This window comes from Girardinichthys multiradiatus, chromosome 18 (genome assembly GCF_021462225.1).
Source record: "Girardinichthys multiradiatus isolate DD_20200921_A chromosome 18, DD_fGirMul_XY1, whole genome shotgun sequence".
NCBI classification, from domain to species: domain Eukaryota; kingdom Metazoa; phylum Chordata; class Actinopteri; order Cyprinodontiformes; family Goodeidae; genus Girardinichthys; species Girardinichthys multiradiatus.
The window spans coordinates 34,098,574-34,122,581 of NC_061810.1; the positions used below are offsets into that span (position 1 = coordinate 34,098,574).

Sequence of the window (24,008 nt, forward strand, 5' to 3'; positions counted from 1 at the left end):
ATGAACATGAAAGTGAAGTTGAACATCTCCCATGGCCTGCACAGTCACCAGATCTAAATATTATTGAGCCACTTTGGGGTGTTTTGGAGGAACGAGTCAGGAAACGTTTTCCTCCACCAGTATCACGTAGTGACCTGGCCACTATCCTGCAAGAAGAATGGCTTAAAATCCCTCTGACCACTGTGCAGGACTTGTATATGTCATTCCCAAGATGAGTTGACGCTGTATTGGCTGCAAAAGGAGGCCCTACACCATACTAATAAATTATTGTGGTCTAAAATCAGGTGTTTCAGTTTTATTGTCCAACCCCTGTAGTTCACATCATAAACCTCAAAGTCATTTACCTGAAGGGTTACTGCACCTCAAATTAAACAGCCTGATCCTTAGACACAGATAAAAGCAAAGTACAAAAGGACAAAAAAAATTGAACCCATTAAAAAAACGTCTTTGAAAACAGGAGTCCAAGACACGGAGTGAAATGATGACTGTTTTATTGCAAACAAAACAAATGACAAAATCTACCACCCGTCCCTCTCTGATTCCTGTGAGACTTCAATCATTCAAAGAACACCGTACAAAATAATTGGTCACCAGCTCTCAAGAACAGATATAAAATGCAGTGAAAACAGGGTCTCCCTCTTATTGTGAGACATGAATCTATTGGAAGCTTGTAAGACAAACTAATATTCTGTGAAAATTACAGACCTCATACAAAAAATAAGATTTTTCTTCAATAATAATAAAAAAAAGCCAGCATATTTACAGGAAAATAATATTTTCTATAAACCTGGCTTGCCTAAATTCCCAGTGAAACATTGCTTTATTACAATTTTCCCAGTAACCAACTTGTTACATGTGTCCTTTTTAAACTCTGTAAGGCATGATAATAAACCTTTTGTCAACATTGCTGCTTTGACAACAGCAACTCTTAAATATGAAAGATGGAATACACATTAAAAAAGCGCATCTGCCCTCTTTTTAATAATAACCATATTTACATTAATGCTTTCAGTATCTTTCAGCTTTTAAAATGTCTGTGCATTGCTCAGCCCATTTAAGGCACCGGCTATTCAGTAGGGGAGTCCAGAACAAACCCACAACGACAGACAACAACTAATCCCACTCTAATACTATATGTAATATGTACATGTAATATAAACATTAGTGATGTAAAATAATTGGCAGCAAATAACTGCACATGCAACCAGTTGGTGAGCAACAAACCAAAAAGCACAAAAAGGTTTCAAATACAAAAACATTCATCCAATCAGTTGCTTTTGCTTTAAAAACTGAACCAAGGCTGATTAAAGGTCAGTTTTAGAGCAGAGGCAGCTGTTTGCATGGAGAAAACCTTTCCAAATATAAACTGAGAGCTATGAATAAACTACACAAGGAAAATGCCGACACGGATGTGCCGTATATCACAGAGAGCTGCTGCTGCCAGGCGTGATGAGGAAGGGTATAAAAGCTGATTAAAAAGCTGAAGGTTTTGAGGTGAGGACTGCTTCTTCAATGTGGCCTGCAGTGGCATATGTGTGGCGATGATGGGAGTGAAAGCTGAGCTAAACAGATTAAAGCAGTTTATTCTAAGACATCTAAACCTTCAACCGAGGCCTTGCCATGAGAAAATGAGGGTGGAGACGCGCACCAGAAATCTATAAAATGAGAATGGAGACCTCAAACTACAGCTGAGCCTGTTTTAATCTGAATGGATCACATTTATTGTACAACACATTACAAAGTGGAGCTGCTGAAGCATTTCTTCTGTTTGTTTTTTAGTCAAATTTAAATGTTTTAATCATCAAACTAATTTAATGTCAGATTAAGATAAACTGAGTCAATAAAAAAGCTGATTTCAAATGATTACGGAGAAAAGCTATTGAAACCAACCTCTACTAGCCCCCTTGTTCCTTGTGGATGGTAACTGGTTTGCTACTTTAGGCATCAACAAAAGCAGGCAACCATTTGCAGTAACTGGTGATAAATATTTTACATCACTGAGGTCTACTCTTCCTGGCAGAATTATTTTGACCTGGGCACCCTAGTTAGTTTTTTGTTGTTTCATTTGGCCATTTAGAGGAAAACTTACTTGTGCATATTTGAGTTTAAGGTTAAAAACTGTTGGCTGATCTACTGTTGGGTTCATGGTTCCAGAAAAACAGTTAAAGACCATCACACTACCACCACCACCACTGTTGTTTAGTGTTTTTCAGGCGACCGTGGCTCAGTAGGAATAGTCGTCTTGCAATCAGAAGGTTGTGGGTTCGATTCCAGCTTCCTCTTGCCTTATATCGATGGGCCCCTGGGCAAGGCACTTAACCTCAAGTTTCCTACCGATCTGCGTATCGGTAGGTATGTGTGAGCGTTAGTGAGTGCGATTGGGTGAATGTGGCTCTAGTGTAAAGCACTTTGAGTGGTCTGTATGACTGGAAAGGTGCTATATACAGTAAGTTCAGTCCATTTACCATTCTATGAAATGATGTATTAGTTCAACAAAAGGAAGTAACAGGGGACACAACCTCCAAAAATGTCTACTTTTATCAAGTCAGTCAACAAAATACTACTCTAAAAGTCATGGGTTTCATAAAAATGTTATTTCTTTCAAACGTGAAACAGGCCTTTGTGTTTTTTTTAGCCAACAATGGTTTCCATCCTTTAACTTTCCCATTTATGCCATTTTGAGCCAGTTTCTTTCTTAGGTTGAATCATGAATCATGCCATTAACGGAATTCAGTGAGGCTTGCATTGCTTTGGATGTTGTCCTGAGTTATTTGTGACCTCCTGGATGAATCCTTGGTAACTACCTGGAGTAATTTTGGTGGTCCGGCCACTTCTGGGAAAGTTCACCACGGTTCCATATTTCCATCATTCGTGGATGAAGGCTCTCACTGTCGTTAGCTGGAGTCCATAAGCTCAGAAGCGACTTTGCAACTTTTTTCAAGCTGATAGATCTCAGTGACATTGTTTCTTATCTGTTGATTTTTGACTACTTAATTTTGCCAAATAGGTTATATTTAAGTGAGTCTACAGCTCTGGCAGATAATTCATTTTCAGATAGAGCCAAAGTGGTTTTGGCAGCTTTTCTTCCTTTAACTGAAACAATAATCTGCAAACTATTTTTTTGTATTTACTCTTATCTTTGTCTGATACTAATACATGACAACAACCTGGCTGGCAAAAGGAAGTCTTCTAAGTGGAAGTGTGGGGATTGTTGAAGCAGGAAGAGGTGAGATCACTGATGACGTGAGCTCTTTTATTTCAACTTAGCTTCACAAGAATTGTTGTTTGTAGAGAAAATAGAAACATGTATCTTTCCCATTGGGAGCCATAACTCAGACATCGCTGATCTCCTCGGTTCAGATTTTTTCTTTACTTTTATTTTAGTTTACTATTAAGTTTCTTGTTTCCATGACCACACCATAACCTCAGAGGAGCCAAACCCCAACATTACAGCATGACTTGCAGTGATGTCAGCTCCTCACACTGTTTTCAGACTATCTGAATAATCCAAAATTCAAACAAACTAAAACTGAAGGATCCGTTTGGAGCTTTCCCTTCTCTTTTTGTTGCATGTTGGTGATCTTGAACCATGACGGCAGGGTGTTGAGTGGTAGCAGTAAAACTGTTGGTGGTTTATGCAGCCACATAATGTCAGATGATGACAGCCGTACCAGTCGCATCTGGTATTTATAACAGATCACTTTGATCTTGTGTTATAAAAAAACTTTAATGGCCATTTGGTGCTGTTCTTACAGACAGGAATCTGAAAATATTCAGGAGGGAAAATGTAAAAGACAGCAGTGCAGCCTGTTATCAGGGAGAAGATGGGAGGCCTGGGCTGTTTTGAAGTTTGCTGAGAAGCTTAATAACAGAGCTGAGACTGTGACGGCATGAATGCGGCTGGAATAACTTATGTCAATACCCATATCAGTCGATTTGGTTTTAAGTTATTATCGTACCCCACTTTTACAGTTTGAGATTGGTGGGGTTTCTACAATAGCCATCTGTGGGTAGCAGTTTAGGCTGAATTTGCCCTTAGTGTTTTGGATTCAGGTCTGACGGCTTAACTGATCAAGTCCCATTTTATCAGCTTGCATTGGGGAAGTACATTGAAACTTGCTGATTACTGGAATCAGGCAATTTTCTTCCTGAATGGGCTTGACCAGCGACCAGCCGGCTTTGAAACACCAATCTTTTTCCGATGAGCGCACCACATAGATGCAATAAGGCTGTACTGACAGCAACACTCTTTGGTGTGAAAGTTATGAGTGAAGATAGGGATAAAGTCAAGTATCAGCGAGGTATTTAGAGATGAAGACAGAGGAAGCATGGAGTTCTAAGAAGCAGGACAATATTTTCAACATGTTGGTGTTGATCTGTGGTTCATGTAGGCTGTGAGACAATGAGAGAGAGCAAGACTTTCAGCTGATAACAGGAAGGCTGAACAGAGTGCTCCAAAGGTGCTCTGTTTAATTCCTTGGAGCTTTAAACCTTGGAAGTCTCAGAATAAAGGTAAGGATTTACATTCTTTTAAATATAATCCTAGAAACTGCAGTTTAAGCAATGCTGCAACAAGGACAAGATGCTAAAGACAGTTCTATAACCATTTTGTTTTTGTTTTATAAATATTTAATCATTTTTAACCGTTTTGTATTATTAACACCCTGTTTCACAGCAACTGCTCTCTCAGATACGAGGTCACCTCTGCTCCTAACTAATAACTGTTGAGGAAACAGGCTACAAACATTTTCCGAAATCTATTACGTTACTTAAATCTTCTTAGTTCTTAAAGAGAAATCCGAATTGAACAAAACTGGTATCGGCATATTAAAGCTTTACAAAAACGGGAGGTTTTCAAAATTCTGATCAGTGCACCTATAGTTTAATTCAATTCAATTCAAAAATACTTTATTAATCCCAAAGGGAAATTAAATAACTTAACTTACTCTTTACTCTTTAAACCACATCTATGTTCACCTGGTAGGAGTATCCATTGCTAATATTGCTGTGGCTGATAACACTGAGCGCAAATGTTAAAAAACAAACAGTAGCTGCCTGAGTGAGTCCACTGCCTGTCATAGCTACACATCTGTACTTGGTTAAAATGATGTGAATTTCTGTCAGAAACGTTTGTGATGTTCAAAGTAAAACTAAATCCTGGGCAGACCGGAAGTTGATAAGGGTGCTGGCAGATTGAAACAAACTGATTATTTTGTGTAGTCAAGAACAGCCAATGCTCACAGTCATCACTTTTTCATCACCTTATCTGCTCTAGTTTTTCTAAGAAACGACCACGACAAGAGGAAGCAGCTGCTAACAGCTTGTAGATGTAGAGCTGCCAGCGATATGCTACACATCTTTACAGACTAAGATGATTCACCAGGTCCTGCAGCTATCTGGAAACAGTAGCGAGTGAATTAAAATCTGACTTTGGTGACCGAAGCAACCTAAGACTTTTGCCCTTTGCACACTTCTTTTAAACTAAAAATAAAAAACAGCTTTAGGTTTGAAAGAAAATAAAAAGGCGTCGCTATGACAACCATGGCTGTTAGAATTCAGGCTTAGGAACAGCTGAAAGGCCAAAGGTGTTTTCCACAGTGTCTATCTCTTGAGTTTTAAGGTGACAAGTGAAACAACTTATGACTAATTCCTGGTTCTGTGAAAAATCAACATGGATTTATACCAAACATTGTTCATATTAGTCAGTGTCTGCATTAGGCATGAGCTGGTTATAACAAAGATCTAAAAACAGTTTCAAAATGACCCAAGTTTTAGGTCCTAGCATATCTACTGTTTAAAGTGTTTCTAAAAATATGCCAGAGAAAGTACCAGGGTGACCAGAGATTTCTCTTAGGAGCTTAGAGCTGCTTGTTGCTGAGCCCTACCAGTCAGCTGGTTGAAAGAATCCTCCAATACTATTCCTACAGTTACAGGAAATACTGCCACCTCTTTTGTTTAGGTATTATCTTACCAGAAGCTGCAATAATAGTTGCTTTTCTGTTTTTAAATAAAAGCAATTAGATGATGTTAAACATTTCTGCTTTAAATCTTTGTATGAATACCATGATACTGTGGTATTTTTGCTCAAGGTTACCAAACCATGAGAATCTCATACCGGTCCATGCCTACATGGTTACATACAATGATCCATGGCTTTGCTTTACCCTTTCTCTGACGCCTCAGCAAGTCTCCCTTTTCATCTTGTAAATTTCCCTTTCACTTAATGATACTTTTGTTTTCAGAAAGCATGCAATATAATTTGCTTTAAATACTGTTTTCTTCCATAATAAACGTTTCACTTCTGTGTGAAAATGCACAAAGACCTCTCATGAGATCATTTTCTAAATGCCACAGAAATTGTGAAGTTTCATGAGAGCAGAGCTCATTCAGTCAGCGGAATAAATACTGCGATAACAAGGGTGTGAACAGCTAACCTGTAAAAAACGACAGGTGCAAACACAAACCAGCAGAAAAAACCTTGTTCACATTGGTTTGACACATCGCTGTTGGCCAAAGCAAAAACAGGTAAAATCTCTAAGGCGTTCCATCTTCGTGTAGCTCTTTACTACAAACTTACAATCCACTAACACGTCCTTACGGTTGGGGGTTACAATCAAGGCAGAGCAAAGTTGTTCAAGAAGCTCAATGTAAAAGCTTAGAAATTTTATTAATGCTTCTCAAATTAAATGATGCATCCTTTAAAGATGTGTCTGTCACTTGTTGACTTAATTCCAGTTGGATGTTCACTGTTCTTATTTGTTCTCAAACATACCACTCTCTGCGTGAAATCACAGATCCGTCTATGTGCGACACATAGTCGCTGTCTGTACCATTTTCATAGCAGTCATCTGGGAGGTAGGGGGAGCCGTTGTTTACAATGGGGCTGTGCACAGGAGGCCCACAGGGGTGCATGTTTTGATTGTAGTTGTCTGGGTAATAGTTTTCCTTCTTCATGCCCCTGTGGGCATCCCCCCTGTCGTTCCAGTCATCCCTGTCTTTCCGCTCAGGGGTGTAATCGGGGTAAATAATGTCCCCGCCCAGTTTGGTTTTCAGCTCCTGGCTGCCTTTGCTCATGTTGTCCCCATAAACCTCCTGCAGCTCATGTGGCTGTAGAACATCTATCTGAGACTCCTTCTGCATGTCGGAGGGTCCCAGGTACTGCTTGGTGTAGTAGTCTCCTCTGAAGGTTCTGCGCTGGCGCATAAAACAAGCGCCACCGAGGATCAGCAGGAAAATCAGGAAGAGAACCCCACCCACTGCCCCGCCAATTATAGTGCCGAGGCTGCTGTCATGGATGGAGGCCAGGGTGGGGGAGCTGAACAGGGCTCTGTGCCGATCCACATCTGTTCCGGTTCCGGACGCATAGCGGACAGAGGAGGCAGTGGTGCTAGGGGCTGCAGTGGTGGGGGGAGGATCTGCAGAGCAAACATAAAAGGACTTAAACCATAGAGAAAGGACAGCAAATGGAGTGAGAGGAGAGTCATAAAACTGTAGCAGAGGAAGGAAACACTTTATGTTCTGTGACAACTGACAAAGCAAATGTGATTATTTTATTAATTTATAACAACACTGTAGAGTCAGAGCTTCCTTTGAAAATCTGAAAGCAGAGATGTGCAGCAAAAAGGAAAAAGCAAAACTATTCAGACAATCGTCCCCTTTTTTACATTTGTTTTTACATTACACCTACAATGCCAAGGCAAACATCAATCAGAGAAGCAGCACAGAACCCCATACTAACTTTGAAGGAGCTGTAGAGATATAGAGCTCAGGTGTGAGACTCTTTTAACAGAGCAACTGTTAGTCGTGCACCTCACAAATCTGGCTTTAATGGTAGAGCGACAAGAAGAAAACCATTGTTGAAAGAAACCATTAAAGGTCCTGCTTGTAGTTTGCCAGAAGTCATGTAGGGGACATGTCCAGACGACTCTCTGTTTAGACTCGACCAAATGTTTTGGCCTACATGCAAAATGCTTCTGTATGTGTGGAGGAAAACTAAAGTTGAACATCATTCTGAATGTAGATTTCCAGCAGTGAACCAAAAATGAATGGAGTTCAGTGTTTCTCCTAGGACTATCATCTTGGGGGTGGGGGTACACTTGCTAACCATCACAAACTCTTAAAGGAGTCTATATGTTTCATTTGATAACAGCAATACAATAATTGCTTTAATCAATTTTCACATCTTCGACAGAACATTGCTACAAAATAATTTTTCATTAGTATCAATACTAGTATTAATCCCTTCTTCATTCTTTATGTTATCTTTATTTATGTATTTATATTTGTCTTTGTGTTAACATTTTTCTATCTTCATCCGTTTCTTTCTGTGTCTGTATCTTTATCTGTTATAAATGTATTTACATACTTACTAACCAATATCAGTCTACTACAGCCAGGGGGAATATTTCCCCCCTGACAGCCCAGCCGGGTCAAAACCTGTCACCCGGTGATGTGTCAATTATTGCTGCTTGTAAGGGGCGGGGCCTGATGCACTTAGACTATTTTCAATAGTCGGATATGAAGTAGGAAAGTTATGGCTGCTACTCGCAACTCTTTGAATAGATATTTTAGTTTGTTATGCAGGTGGTTGCGACATTTCTTTCAGGTGCGCTCCGTGTCTACTGACAGGAATGTGTTCCCTTGTGCACGCAAGTCTTCGCGTCAGAGTATAACTCTGCCGTTAATGATACAGAGAGCACAACATTGAGGCCCGTCCATGTAGAGGCAGAAATTACAGAGTGTAAAAATTACATAAATAACAAGATCATTTTGGTTTTTGTTTCATAAAAGGACAATGTATAGATCTGTTTTATACAGGAAAGGTAACATTAAATGACTTCTGTTGTTATCTATGTTATTTAAAAAATAAATGTGCTATAATTAATAACTTGACTGTCTATGGGGGGCAGAGGGGTGCCCCTCCAATATAACGACTGGGGAAACATTGGAGCTATATAAAGATCAATCCTGGAGTAAAACTGCTCAAAGGCTGCAACAGACTCGAGACTGGTTCACCTTCCACAAAGACACAACAATGGAACTGTTTCGATCAAAGCATATTCACGTGTTAAAATGGCCCAGTCAAAGTACAGCGCTAGATCTAATTGAGAATGTATAACAAACTGATATTCATAGATGCTTTCTATCCAATCTTCCCAATAAAATACTGCAACAAAAACTGGTTCCAAGCATTGAATAGGGGGCCTGAACACAAACTCATATCAAAACCATAACATTTGTTTGTATAAAAAAGCTGAAGCCATTTCCTTCCACAGAACCAGTTTGTGCTGGTTTGTCTTGGATTATCAGATCCAATATCAATAAAACACACTGATGTTTGTCATAGTAATGTGATAAATTGTGAACAAGTGGTATATATAGCTTTGGAAGGTACTGCTGTTAAATGCTGTTAAATGAGAGATTGTGTTAGCATGAGAGACAGACATAGATTTCTAAAACCCGCTGGGGAGGAGACATGAGAAGATGAAACCCTGTGTGATCGATGCAAGGTTCCTGAATCTGTTTTGTCCCCCAGCTCTTCTCATCAGAGGCAGAGGTGCTTAGAGCTCAAGGTCAGGATAAGTGTCTCAATGCTGACCTGGAGCCTGTAGGTCTAACACTAGTCGATGGGTTAACAGGCAGATCGTAACCCTAACTGCATTAAGTCACAGTCTAGGTCATCGTAGAGCTATAATTATTGCCACAATTGGTTGAATAAGAATTTAGAGCGTGAGAGCAAAGGATCAGAGGCAAAGCAAAGGCAGTAGAGAAGATAACAGACACAGATCAAGGTTGTTGAACGTGTTTATTAACATCATTTCATGCAGGGAATAGAAATTTGCAGCCATGTAGACGATCATCTGAGAGAGATGTGACCACAAACCAAAAAGCTGCACAGACAAACTGGGAATGAGAAGTAGCTAAATGCTTGAAGCGGGCAGGGCATATTACTGAGCTCAAACAGGTCATCTCCACAGGGGGACAGAGGCAAGAGGACGCATGCCCAAGACTCAATATTTGACAAGAAAAACAAGATAATTGCTCAGTGCAAGTCCGTTCTGGACAGGGTGTCAGCTGTGCTTTCATTCGAGGCAGAACTTCCAAAAGCAGGCGGTTCACAGATGGAGCCCGACGGCATGTTTTGGGACTCCTGAAGCTCTTTCTTCTCAACAGTGAGATATCGGAAGGACTGTGATTCTTACAGGAAAGCAGTGCCCAAAAGTAGTGTTTGCTTTGTTTGGAAGAACAAAATGAATAAAAGGAGCGAGGTGATGTAATAATAAAACAAAAGAAAAGGAGAGTTCTCAGGATCCACACCCTAACTTTATAACGATAAACTCAACCAAAGACAGGGATCTGATGGGAGCAGCTCAGTTTCCTAGAGGTTTTGTTTTATGATGACATACAGTGCAAAAATATTCACACCTCCAGAACATTTTGTCACATTAGAATAACAGAGTTCACTACTATATGTTCCTGAGATGGCAAATAACAGACACAAAGTAGTGCTGGAAAATGATACATGGTTTTTAGGATTCTTTACAAATAGACAATGTAGACGTATGGCCGGCATTTCTGTTCAGCCCGCCAGGGACAATGCTTTGTAAAGCCACCTTTTACTAAAATTACAACCGTAGTTTGTTGGGCTATTCCTCTAAATAAATGTGCATGCCACACTTTTCAGTACAGTATGCTATTTGTTAAAGAAAATAAAAACTGAAAACCATGTATGCCTTACGTTCTTCTTCACAACCACACACTACTTTGTGTTTGTCTATCGCACAAACAACCAGCAAATTAAAGAGAAATCTGTGGTTGTAACATGACAAAATCTGAAAATGTTTCAGGGGAATTAATATTTTTTCAAGACACTGTAACTGAATAAACAAGATAAGATGCAAATGAAAGTAAAGCCTGTTAGGAGAATCAGAAAAGTCCCCACTCCCATTACTTCACAGTTTAAATAATCAGAACTGTTTGTGTGCCAGTGTTGTAGAGTACAATCTACTGCAGAATAAAGATGTTTTATGAGGTATAAATACAGACTTCTGCATGCTGCAAATCTGTGAACCCAATTCATTATTTCCTGCTGTGTAACCTGACCTTAACAAAGCACAGTAAAAAGGCTACATGGGTGAATACTTTGCTGAAGCAAAAGGGATTAACAGCATCTTTCTTATCTGAGTCATCTAATGTTGCCAAAACCACAACAGTGGAAACTTTTGGTCCTGATACTCTTTTCTGCACCCCGTGCTCCTCTGTTGCCAGGAATGTGTGAAAGTGGATCTGAGCAGGGATATTTAGATTTACATGGAAGCTTAACTGTTCTAGTGACCTGAATTACTGAGTTTTAACCTACATGAGAAAGACTTAATGCAAAAAAAAACCTAAAAAACAACAAAAAACTCAACATTGTTTTTAGTGGTAAAGTTGAGTAGATCTGGTAATATGTTACTAAACTATGAGAAAAGGTTAAAAGTACCTTGAACCCAGAAGTTGACATTGTGAATTCTGTGACCAATGTCATTAGTCACCTCACAGCGATAGATTGCAGAATCATTGCGCTCCAGCGGCCGTGTGAAAGAAAGGCTGTTGTTTGAAATCTTGACGCCCTCCTGCATCGATCCATTCAACCTGAACAAAAATTAGAGGTGACATATTTTGGTGTGCAGCATGCAACAGAAAAAAAACAGAAAAATAAAACAGCTGGACAGATCTCACATCCTTACTTTAAAATTTATAATTAAAAAAGAAACAAAAAAGAAACATTTTGAACACTTTGATTCAGTTTATAGTGGTAACTAACATTATGTCACATAAATTACATAAACTCTTCCATCAGTCATAAGGAAAGCCTCTATAAAAGGAGCACAGTCTTAATGTCTGGGGAGTGGAACAATTAATTAACAAGTCCAGACAATGTTGGTGCTGTTCAACCATGGAACACCAGATTTCTTGCTTTTAAAGCAAAATGACAGGGTTCAGGCATGCAAATAAAATCTGCTGAGTGCAACCATTTTTTATCCTAACCAAAATGATGCACCACCTTCTGTCTGAACAACATGCAGTTGCCTCCACTCATTTTACCTGCAACTAATGCTAAGAAAGTTATCATACAGCAGGATACAGTTTTCCAGAATCATGGCCTGGTTGGTCTGTTTAACTTATGACCAGCTGGTAAGATTTAGAGGACCAGAGGTATTCTAGTAGAAGTTCTACTTATACTTGGCAAAACAGATAACATATTAATGACAATGCTTTTTATCTGTAGCAACCTGACTTTTTTCTTTTGTATTCTGCTAAAATCATCAACCCAGCACACAACTGAAACAATGTGTGTTTTTATTAACAGACAGTTGGGGATCAACCAAATTAAAGTGATGATCAAGCGGAGTGGAAGGAGAAGCTCCTTTTAAAATGAGAGAAAGGCCTGTTAAAGTGATCTGAGACTACTGTGGCATTAGCAAATAAAAATAAAGCTACCAAAGACTACCTGCAGGACGATACATAGGCTTGAATTCATCCTGTCCTACAGATTAACTGGGAACATTTTAATTTTGATCCCCCAAATAATGTTTATTTCAGTCATATGGTCGGCACCAGGGCCTGCCACTTCCATCAGCGGATGTGAGCGCCTTTAAAATGATGTGCAAAACACATTTACATGGTGCACAGGTTGGGACAAATAGAGCACATCTACTTCCATCAACGTTTTCCAATAAGCCTCAAACAATGCAGAAGACATCAGCTGACTGTTGGTGAGAAAGATTTGTTGGGACAATAAATAAAGAAAAAAAAAGTGGTAGTGAATAAAATAATAATCACATTTTCCATGTTGCACTTCATACAAATTCAATATTCAATTACATTTTAATTTCAACATATTTGTACAAAATCATGATCATAAAGATAACCACGATTAACCTAAAACAGTGTTGATACAAAGTAACATCTCCTTTTAGCGTATCTGTACACGAAATAAGAAAAGTGTGATTTTTAAAGATGTAATACTGTAAAAGTAAAGCAGCTGCAAAAAAAAAAAATTATGTGGACAATTTTATTAGAATATGATTCTTAAACTTTTTATGGTCATGTTATACAGTAGGGCAGTATTTGACAGTTTCTTAAAGATTTCTAGGGCATTGTGAATTTGTATATTAGAAGACTTTACTACACGCTATACCTGCTAAAGGGCGTCAGACAGTTTCACCTAATGAGTATCAGGGGCCCTTATATATATATATATTATATATATATATATATATATATATATATATATATATATATATATATATATATATATATGTATGGCTTGTAGGAGTTTTCAGGGAGATTCCAGTGACTTCAAACCGCTAAGTCAGAATGTGCTCAGCAATTGTTTATGTTATTGTTTAACAAGTGAATAATACGTCAAAAATCAGCATAGTGGGTGTGGCGCGTAGTGTAGCTATAGAGCGCGACCCATATACGAAGGCCACAGTCCTAAACGCAGCCGTGTAAAGAGGACAGCACTGTGTCTGGGATTTCAACAGGCAAGTTTACGTTTGTTAACGCTGCAACTTAATACGTGCATCGCGTCGAGTTAGTGTGTTTTTTTTTTATGTAAGAAAAGTGCTTGTAATGGGAAATATCTGAGTTAAAAATAAAACTCAAGATTTGTACTTTAATATGTAATACAATTTTCTTTTTGTTAGAATCAATATTATAAAACTGGTATCAGGAACCGATATTGAAGTGAAGGTATCGGTATTGGTACCGCTATCGAACATTTTTGATTGATACCCAGCCCTATTCTTCTAAAACTGTTAGTGTGAGATTATGCAACTGGAATTAAAGATGAACTTCAGTTAAGGCTTTATACAATAACTACATAAGGTGCTGTGGCTAAATTGTCAAGCATGAGTGTTTCACCAAAAAAAACTTTATGGAGGAAAGGAATCATCCAGATATCCATGTGTTCTGGGGGAGAGGTTTCTAAAACATGAATGAACTGAACTGTTGGTGCAAATGGCTTAAAGGTTTTCATAAAGATGGGAAAGTAGGAGAGTCCATGAAGACAGAGGTGACTGAATGTGTTGGAGGTACTGACCGGATCCATTTGTAGTCAAGGGCAGGAGGGTTGGCTTTGGCTGTGCAGATGATTTTCACATTTGTTTGGCCCACATACCAAATTTGATCCATTCCTTGTATGGATATATTTGGTGCAACTGTAAACAAACAAACAAAAAACGTTTAAAGTTAGATTAAAAACATGTTTAATAATAAGAAAAATCTCTATTAATGGGCCTCTCTTCTTTTTTTCTTTTATGTCCATCAACATTGGTGATCCTGACCATTATCTCTCGTACTTTATTCATATCTATGTCCACAGATGTAAGACTAAAACCCAATAGTCAGTCTCTGTAATTCCAGCAGACAGGTGACAAACGAGCTTTTCCAGAAGGAACAAAGCTTGTATTATGAGCACAGAGGCAATGACCTAATAATTGCCTCCCAGGATGGTAACAGGGTACATCATCTGCTGGTTAAATTGAGCCAGGAGAACAAACAAATGAATGTCCGTTGATGGAAAAGTTAGAAAATAGCAGACTCAGTCAGTAGATCAACTCTGCCTCATAAGAAGCATGCCTTCACCACCACCTCCAAAAAGAAATTATTGAAGCCTAGCACATGCCACTGTAATAAAACATGGCAAACAATGACACAGAAAATCCAATTTTTTTCCTTTTGATTTCTCTGGAGGGCAAAGGAGAAACTGCGTGCATTACAGGTGTAGATGCCACCACTCTCCGCATCCACTGTACCCTTTCCACACAGTTCAAAATTGTGCTTATTTTGCACTTAAAATCCCTTGCCTTTGCACTTGACATGATTTATTGAACTAGAGAGCCTCTTTCTTCCTCCATGCATTAACCTTGGCTTCCGTGTGTCTCCATCTGCAGCACCCAGCAGACTCCTGCTACTTGTGTTGCTGTTAAGGCTTGATCAATATTTAACAAAACACCTTCATCAGCCTGCACTCACATAGAACAAACACACTGATAAAGAGGCATTGTACACCTTAGCCATTCTCACTTTAAAAACTGAAAATTGATACATCAGATGATATTTTTAATTTGCTTGTAGTTTATTTTCTATCTTTCTTAACAAAAAGGGTCATTGTAACTATTGTAGCAGGTGGGCATGAAGCAGTTAATGTTATCAGGATTTTTAACTGTAACAGTAACAGGTTTTTCAACAGTTACAGTTTAAAAAGTTAGCGTCAAACTTTTCCATCAAAACAATCATATTGTTTAAAGTCCTTCTGATTGGATGTCAGATAACGTCCGTGAGTAAATGAAGCTTTCCTTGAGCTGAACGCAAAATAGAAAAAAAAACGATGTTGCCACTCCCCCACGTGTTGCTTTCCACTGCCGGTCAGCTGAAAGAAAAAGGCCCCAACTATTTTTTTCTCAAGACAAAACAAATAGAGAAATTCAGGCGTTTGCAAGTTTTTACAATCTTGAAAAACATAATTAAGGAACGCATTACAACGCCAGGCCTGTGTGTGTCAGTCAGCACGATTTTATGGAACCAAGCTCCAAGTGGATTTCCCTCATGCCTGTTTTAATCACATTTAACTATATAGAATGTAAACATTTATATTTTAGTATGACATAATTACCAATGTTTATGGCAAAAACAATTTAAGGAAATTTGTTTTCGATTTTAGTAATTTAGAATAACTAATTAATTAGTTGGAGCTAGTTTGTTGGAGATAGTTAGTAGCAGCCTTCGTCTTTACAGGCACTAATTTCTTCAGCTGCCTATTAATTTAGGATAGCTGTTTTCTGTTCCTGCTTAAAATTGACCAGGTCCACAGGGTTGAGATAAAGGCTTGCATTAAATGAAATTTTAATCATAGCAAGTCCAGCAACTGGAAAACCCTCTAATGGAACAGGGGCTTCAGGCAACGCTGTGTCTTGACTGATGTGGGAGTTTGGAAAGGGTGGGAAACCTCCATCAGGAAAAAAAAAAAAACCAGAAACTGATGAGAAAAAGAGAGAACAATCCCACATATATGAAGCAGAGTAAATGAGTAGTTGATTATTTGCCTGAATTAAACGCACTGCTTAAAAAAGTTATTTTGTCTGTTTTTTTACTTCTTCAACCAAGGGAACCTGACATGAAGTAAAGGCTGGTAAAATTATTATTGGGATTACTGACACTGAGATCATGCAGTACATTTTCATTTTAAATCTTTGTCTACTGCACAGTGATACCGTAAAACTGTTGTATTTTAGCTCAAGGTTGTCATCTTACATTAATTTTACTTCAGTTTTTGTATAATTTTGTATTGATTCAATAAAGAAATGGGTGGAGAAGATGTCCACAGTCATTCATCTGATTGAAAGTTCAACAAAATATCACAAAACATAACAAAAATAACATGTAGGGATGTTACCATAGGTGTTAAATCCCAAGAAAAGCAGACATAAAAAAGAAATTACAGCTTTTCACACCTCACATACAATTATGTGAAGGTGTCTTAATTCAGCACTCACACTGAACGTTTAACTTGTAGCGTGTGCGGAATTCTGTTTGCAGAGTCGGGTGGCGCACCACACAGGTGAGCATCCGTCCTTGGGCGTAACTCTGGGGCTTCCACATGTAGTTGACGCGCACAGTGGTGGTACCGTTGAGTTCGTCCTGACTTTGCCTCTCAGATCGTCCGTACAGCTCCGCCTCCCAGAAAACCTCAGCGGCAGGGCGGCCACGCTCTGCTATGCAGGTGGCCACCAGCGCCTCGTCGCCGCCGTCCAGAAGAGCTGCGGGGCCTGCAGACACATACACCTTGGGCTCCACTGTTTACAGGAGAGGAACAAATATAGAATGGAGAAAAGATGATGAAACAATTATTATTGATATTTTTGCATATCTGCATTACTATGTAATGTCCAGCAGTTTACTTAACTGCAAAAAGAGCAAACATCGATTTCCCTCTTTCACCTACAGTGTTCGCATTCACAGTTGACAAACAGTTCTATTATTTGACACTATCAACAATGTTGTCTCCACCACTTCAGCATGCTGTGTTACTTTCTAATGAAAGTAACACATTTCTTAATCCTTTCATGAATAAGGTAAAAGGACTTGAAATCTAAAAATCTTCCTGAGTTCCTTTCCTTATGTTGATGGTCCTCAGTGCCCAGAGTTATTTATTTGTTTTCTAAACTGTGACATAAAGTGTCATCAGCTGAACACGAAAGAATGATCCATGCATTTGTGTCATTGCATTTAGATTATTGTAATGCCCTCTTTACTGGTTTGGATAAATCTTCCCTTTTTTGCCACCAAGCCATACGCTCCAGTAGGCGAGCTTACATTACCCCCATTTTATATTCTTTACATTTGCTACCGATAGATTTTAGAATTAATTCTAAAATTCTCACACTACCATTCAGAGCACTACTTAGCCTGGCCCCAGATTATCTATCTGATCTGCTTACAAAACCTATTGCTGCTCGCTGTCTTCCATCTGAGGCTCAACGTTTTCTAGTTGTTCCATGCACCAGTCAGAAGACCGAGGGAGACAGAGCCTTCCAGGCTGTGGAACATCTACCTCTACAGTAACTCTACAGCTGTTGAAAACCTTCCCGTTTAAACAGGTTTTCTGTTGAATGTTTATTTTTATTGTGTTGTTTTATTTTTTTTATGTTATATAGATTTAGTAGTTATTTTATGGATTTTGTGTGCAGCACTTTTTGACTGTTTTGTCTGTGAAAGGCACTTGACAAACTTCACTTACTTACTTCTATCCAGTCATATACAATTAGGTAGAGATGTTCTTTTTTTACTTTACATTTATAGCCAATATTTCAAAGGTTGTCAATCTTTAAATATGAAAAAAAGTTACAAGTATAAAGGAAGGAAAGGTAAATGAAGCAGGAACGGACAAACAGAAGGATGGACGGACAGAATAAAGTCTGAGAACTAAATTTCCACATTGTTTTCTTTTTCCATACATATTCAGATATATATGGTAATATTATGATTCCATATTTTTCCAGACTGTATAGAAACCCTGCTCTGTGATGTGTACATTAGACTATGTTGTTTACAACAATGTGAACCTAAGTCACCTTAAATCTGACTGTTTGAGTTGGGAAATGTTGCACCATTTTCTTGAGAATGACTCGACAAACAGATCTATGTAGGAGGAACGTTACCAGATTTATGCAACCCAATACTTTTTTGTACAAAGAGGGAAAGCGTCTCAACAATGCTCTGGACTGAAGAAAGAAAAGAAACATGAAACAACATACCACACACTGTCAGCACTGACAGTCATGAGAGATAAAGACAATGGAGGCAATAAAACACAGAAGAAAATCTTCACTGGAGAAGAACTGAAGTAAACAACAAGCATGGTTAAAAGCAGGTTGCAGTTTGCTCTGGTTTATTTCTTCTGCATTGTGTTGCAGTGCACCACCTCTATCTCTGCCTGCTAAAAAAAGAGATCCAACAAGCTGCTGTTTTACCTAAGGCAACATTTAGTTTTAAAAATGGTGCACAAACCTACATTTGCCATCCTCCTCATCAGCCGGGCAGGAGGGCCTAACAACAGATTTAAAAAAAACTAGAGGTACCCCCCTTTCCTCTTTCCCAAAAATAACCGGCCATCTCATGTACCCCTTACAAAGGGGGGGACGACAATCTCAAGGCTCCACCTCACATTCTTCACTCACTTCTCTCTGCCCCTCCTCGCAGCCCTATGACCTTTAAAACAGTAGCTGCTCTATATTGGCAGGCTGGCCAGCTGAAACATCAGAATAACTAAATGAGACGGACGTGTTAATTTGGGGTTGCAGTCAGAAAGGGAAGGGAACTCTCTGGATGAGTGGAAAAGTGTTGGGAAGGGTAATAATTTCCCTTCAGCAAACTGGCTGCATTGGCTCTTTTTGGTTACATAAACAATTTGATCCCCAAGTAAACATTTGATACTGTTGGGAAAGGATTCTTTTAAAAAGATGGATTGATAAATAAATGGTTTTCGTAGCAAAACTATGTAAAAAAAAGCTTCATAGTATCTAATAAAACCTGTGATCATTAATCTATAGCAACAATGCAAACAGACTGTGACATTCTGACTCATAAAAAAGTTGGGGAAACCAAAGAATATATTTTAACGGATCAAAAGCAGATCTGAAACTCATGTATTGCAACCAACATGTGCCACTTATTTCGTTTTGAGCCAACTTAAAAACTATACCTGACGACTCAATAAAGAGAAAAGTCAAAAACCAGGCAATAGGTGGTCATATTTAATTCTTGGAGCTTGCACACTTTACAAAAATGTTGCAGGTAAATTCCACTTTGTAAACCTAATTGCACTGTTGTTTTGTTTTTAAGTAACTGAACTTCTCAGTAGATTTCCATTGACCTACCAGTAGTTAAAAACAAAGGGTCATTGTAGCTTATTCACTAAGGGTAATATTTTCCTTCCTTCTGCTTACATGAGAGGGTTTTTGCGTTGTGCAGTGTAGCACAGTGCCTAATAAACTGTTGCCTAAATATTTTGTTCTTTCCTGTTGTTGTAGACAAAGAAGAAAAGAAAACTTGAGCCAGAAAGCTTACGTAGGGGTAAATATTTTCGTTTCTCTTTCATGACATTGCTCATATCCAAGATGTTTGTATCAAGAGTGTGACTTCTGAAATTAAGCCAATATCCACTGCACCTGTTAACCATTACAAAGTGTGCCGTGACTTTAGTCCATTACTCAAGGGCTTGACTGTTTAATGTTGTTACTGTAGTTAATTTAAAAGGAATGACGATGCATTTGTGTGCTTTTCATGTTCCTCAAAATATAAACACGAATCAGAAAAGGAATCTTAGAATAAAAAAGTAACGAATTAAAAAGGAAGTAAATACAACACACATGGCAAAAATCATGAAGTGTAGGGTACACCAGAGATCAAGGTTTATAACAGATTCTTTTTATTTTCAAAATTTTAGTACTGTTCATGTTTCTTTATACCGTTTAAAGTTCCTTCAAAAAGTTTTAAGTCTCAAAATTTATCCAAATTAGTGGACATGGAGATGCAGATAAGTAACATAAGATGTGGACAGATTGTCAAGGCAGAGATTCTTGTGCTGATAAAAATCTGAAATTTATATTGAGCCCTTTTTCACATCTTGAGGCAGAAGTCCAGTGGCTTTAGAGGCAGCTAGTTTGCATTCTTCTTTGCAAACTAGCTCAAGCTCAGTCATATTGAATGGACAGCATCTTTAAGTAGTAATCTTCAATTTTCTATATTGGATTTAGGTCTGTAATATAACTAGGCCATTCTAACATATGAATATGCTTTGATCTATACCATTCCATTTAATTCTGAAAAGCAAGGTATAAATAAAGGTATAAAAAGCTCAACAAGCTGATAAAGAAGGCTGGCTCTATTCTGGGGACTCCTCTGGAGATCATTGTTCAAAGAAGGATTCTTCATAAAAGGAAGAACATTATGGAGAACCCTGAGCATCCTCTTCATGAGACTGTCCTACAACAACAGAGTGTCTTCAGTCAGAGGCTTCTTCAGATCTGCTGTAAGACGGAGCGCTACAGGAGATCCTTCCTGCCCACAGCCATCAGCATCTACAACGGCTCTTTGAGGAAACCCTCATGATGAGCTACAACAACATTTAATTTCCCTTTGGAATTAATAAAGTATTTTTGAATTGAATTGAATAATTTTGCCAGACATTGAAGTTTTTAGACCACAGCCCCTTCCTGGAGTGGGATTGTGAACTTCATTATGATAAAAAGCGTATTTTTAAATATACACACAAGTCAAAGCAAACAAAAAGTAGAGAAAAAGGGCATTGGTAAATATAATCCTGCTGATTTTAATCTTAAAACTATGACGTTCTTTTTTTTCTCTAAGAGAATTACCCAGTAGGGTAACCTAATTCCCACATGCTGCATATCTCACTGAAAAAGACACATGCTTCTTCAGTAATCACACTCTAATTACATCTGAATTGTAAAGAAGGTGTGTGTTTTCATATGGGTGTGCATGCTTTTCCTATGAGCAAAGTATGCCTGAGAATCTGCTCAGAGAAGACAGCAAGGTGTAATTGAGCTCTACGAGGTTTCAGACACTGCGGCTGTTGCAGCAATACTTAATGTGCTGCTCATTAGACATCAGAGCCTCCTTCTGTCTCTGGAAGAGAACAAGAAGCTGCAGTCAATAGTGCAATTTCCTACGTTCAACCCAAGTCCCATCTACAGCTTGAAACATAGCCTGAGTGCAGAGAAAGAGCCTCATCTTCAGAAATTTAACTTTTATGGGTAATAAAATGTGTATTACACAGAAAATATCGAGATGCTACACTTTAACTTATTTATTAAGGATTTAATAGTAGAATCCTTGACAAATGTGGCAATTTAGTTGAAATATTTTCATATTTCAGGTGGTTATACATTTATCTTACTGTTATGAATTTGCCATTCCTACAGTGGGGAGAAACTATTTAGTGAAGTGCACTGATCAAAAGTCTGTGGCCAACTTGTGGTCTCCTGGTTTCAGTAAATCTTTGACCTGGTAATACCAGTTTTAGCCAATTCCAGTTTTTCTTTAAGAACACAATTCAACAGGGTAAAATTACTTGAGTTTGTAAGAAAGCGGCCAGTGCAAAACATTTTTTTTTACTAGTTTTAAACTGTGACAGATCGATTTTAAGATGACATTTTATACTGTCTTCAGCAGGAGTAGTTTCTTTTTAAATACCGTCTTCCCGCTATTTTGTGCTCGCTTTGACTTCATTTTAAAAACCTCACTGATGCTGTGAATAGTAAACTTTGGTTCTTCTCCTTACAGTAACAACATCCACACCGAAGAGTGTTGTTAGCACAACCTGTAAACGCTTAGGAATGGTGTGTTTACTGATCAGAATGAGGCTGGATTTTTGAGTTTCTGACTGCGCTATCTTTGGTCGAGTGTAAAATCAACAATTCTGATCACAAGCGGATTACTCTACGCATCTCTAGCAATATATCTCTCAATAAACTGAGTATGATAATTACACTTTCAGTTTCCATTTTAAAAAGATTTAAAGAAGGAAAATATAAAAGCTGAAAAGGCCGACTTTTTGTAGTGTTTTTTTTCATCTCAGATCTAGATTTTTATCCAACTTGGTGAAATGTAACTGAATGTTATGAGACTCATTTTGTATCACACCCTGCAATTTACTTGTTACTCTGTCTGATTCAGATTCAGTCTGAAGTTCCTGCATTCCATTTAAAGGGGGCAGATGAGAGACACTTCAATATTTAAAATAACGTTTCCAAACAGCAAGTTTAGATAATTAAAACTTGAGATAATTGAGGTCAGGCCAGAAGAGCTTCTCTTCAGCTGTAGATTCCAACAAAGATTTAAGAACAAATGGCATCTTTCTAAGCAGTAGTTTAAATGTTAGGAAGCTTTAGGGAGCGGTTTATTTCACCAGAGCAAACACTTAGTGGTCTGTCAAGCTTTGTTTTACCACAACAATCAGTGAACTGCTTCGGAAAATTTAATTTTAAAACAAAATAACAGAAGTCTTTGAGGATTGACGGATTATACATTACCTGAAACATTAACAAAAGTTGATGCTTGAGTGTTGCCCAGAGGAAAAGTTGCCACTTTGCAGGTGTAGGACCCAACATCAGCAAAACCAACCCCTTCGATGATAATGGTGGCATCTCGTATGGAAGGGGAAACAAATGAGATGCGCTTGCCATAGTCTTGAGTGTATGAGGTTCCATACTCGGGATGGAAAACCGCAAGGGTAACGGGGCCTGAAGGAAGACGACGTTCCCAGGAGATCTGCGTGAGACTGAGGTTGGATCCCACTTCTATTCTGCAGCCAAGTGTGACGTTCTTGCCCAGCACTGCATTCACTTTGGCAGGAACAACCACCTGGTTACTGCTTACCCCTGCTGAATAAAAAAGGACAAAACGAACGTTCAGATCTTATTGTTGCAGCAGCAGTTGAACAGAAAAACTATCTGTCATGATTTGTTAAAGAAGTGGACAACAGATTATGGTCTTTAATTACCAAGCCGAACATACATGATTTTTATCCAACAAGAATTACTTTGTCAAAAAGCATGCTTTCCTCATTCATAGTGAGATGTATGATAGAATATCAATATAGTAGCTGGATTCTACTAGTCAAGGACTAAAATAAAAAAAAATCCATCATTTCTGGAGTGTTAATCTATGATAAAACTGTTAAATGCAAACAAGGTTCACCATCTTTACTTGTACAGAAAGAAACATACCAGCTTACTCTCATAAATAGAGCATGCCAAAGATTTTTGTTTTATTTGTCTCTCCTGGTCAAAGTAACCTCTGGGATTAATTCATGTTTTTTTTCTAATGTAAGAAGAACCAGATTTCATGTGCGTGACTGTGGATTCTGCTTTGCCTCTGTAGCTGCACACTCTCACCACAGGACACTCAGACTGTTCCTCTTGCTAATTATAAGAGCACCTTCTTAACTAGCAGGTACAATTTTCTGGAAAGAGATGAAACCATAGAAGCAACTAATGAATTTTATTCCTGCTTATTTACGAGGCCACTAATTTTGGGGCACACCCCATACTTTCTGTTGTCTTGTTTTAGACCCATAAAACAGGCTTTGAACATTAATGGCCATCTCAGAGCTGTAGACAGAAACAAAAGGAGAATGTGTCAACAAATGTGGTCACAGATAGCGTGTTTCCACCGAAAGAACTTCCGTTCTGAAACCAGTTTGGTTCGGGTTCTTTTGAACTTTGGAGTTTTAAGTACCTACATGTGTTTCTACCAGCTTTGGGAATAATGGAATGAAGAATATTTTCATTTACAATAGTCCAATATCTGCAAGTTAAACAGAAACAAGTAGTTTTACAACGGTGTTCAGTGTGTTTTTGCAAACATAAATAATGTTTATAAGGTACGTTCTTCATCTTCGCCGCTGTACTTGTTGCTTCTATTGTCTGCAGCTT

At 38.4% G+C, this 24,008-nt stretch overlaps 1 protein-coding gene across 1 annotated transcript in view; it reads right to left on the reverse strand.

Annotated features, from left to right (window-relative positions):
• Positions 1–474: 474 nt before the first annotated feature.
• nectin3a (nectin cell adhesion molecule 3a) overlaps positions 475–24,008 on the reverse strand; it is a gene marked incomplete at its 5' end in the record, with an annotated part of 64,644 nt that continues 41,110 nt past the window's right edge. Inside the window, 5 exons of the mRNA XM_047392748.1 lie at positions 475–7,415; positions 11,483–11,634; positions 14,090–14,207; positions 16,545–16,844; positions 22,605–22,955. Of these exons, the coding sequence (XP_047248704.1) occupies positions 6,763–7,415; positions 11,483–11,634; positions 14,090–14,207; positions 16,545–16,844; positions 22,605–22,955 (1,574 nt within the window). The remainder of the gene's footprint in view (positions 7,416–11,482; positions 11,635–14,089; positions 14,208–16,544; positions 16,845–22,604; positions 22,956–24,008) is intronic.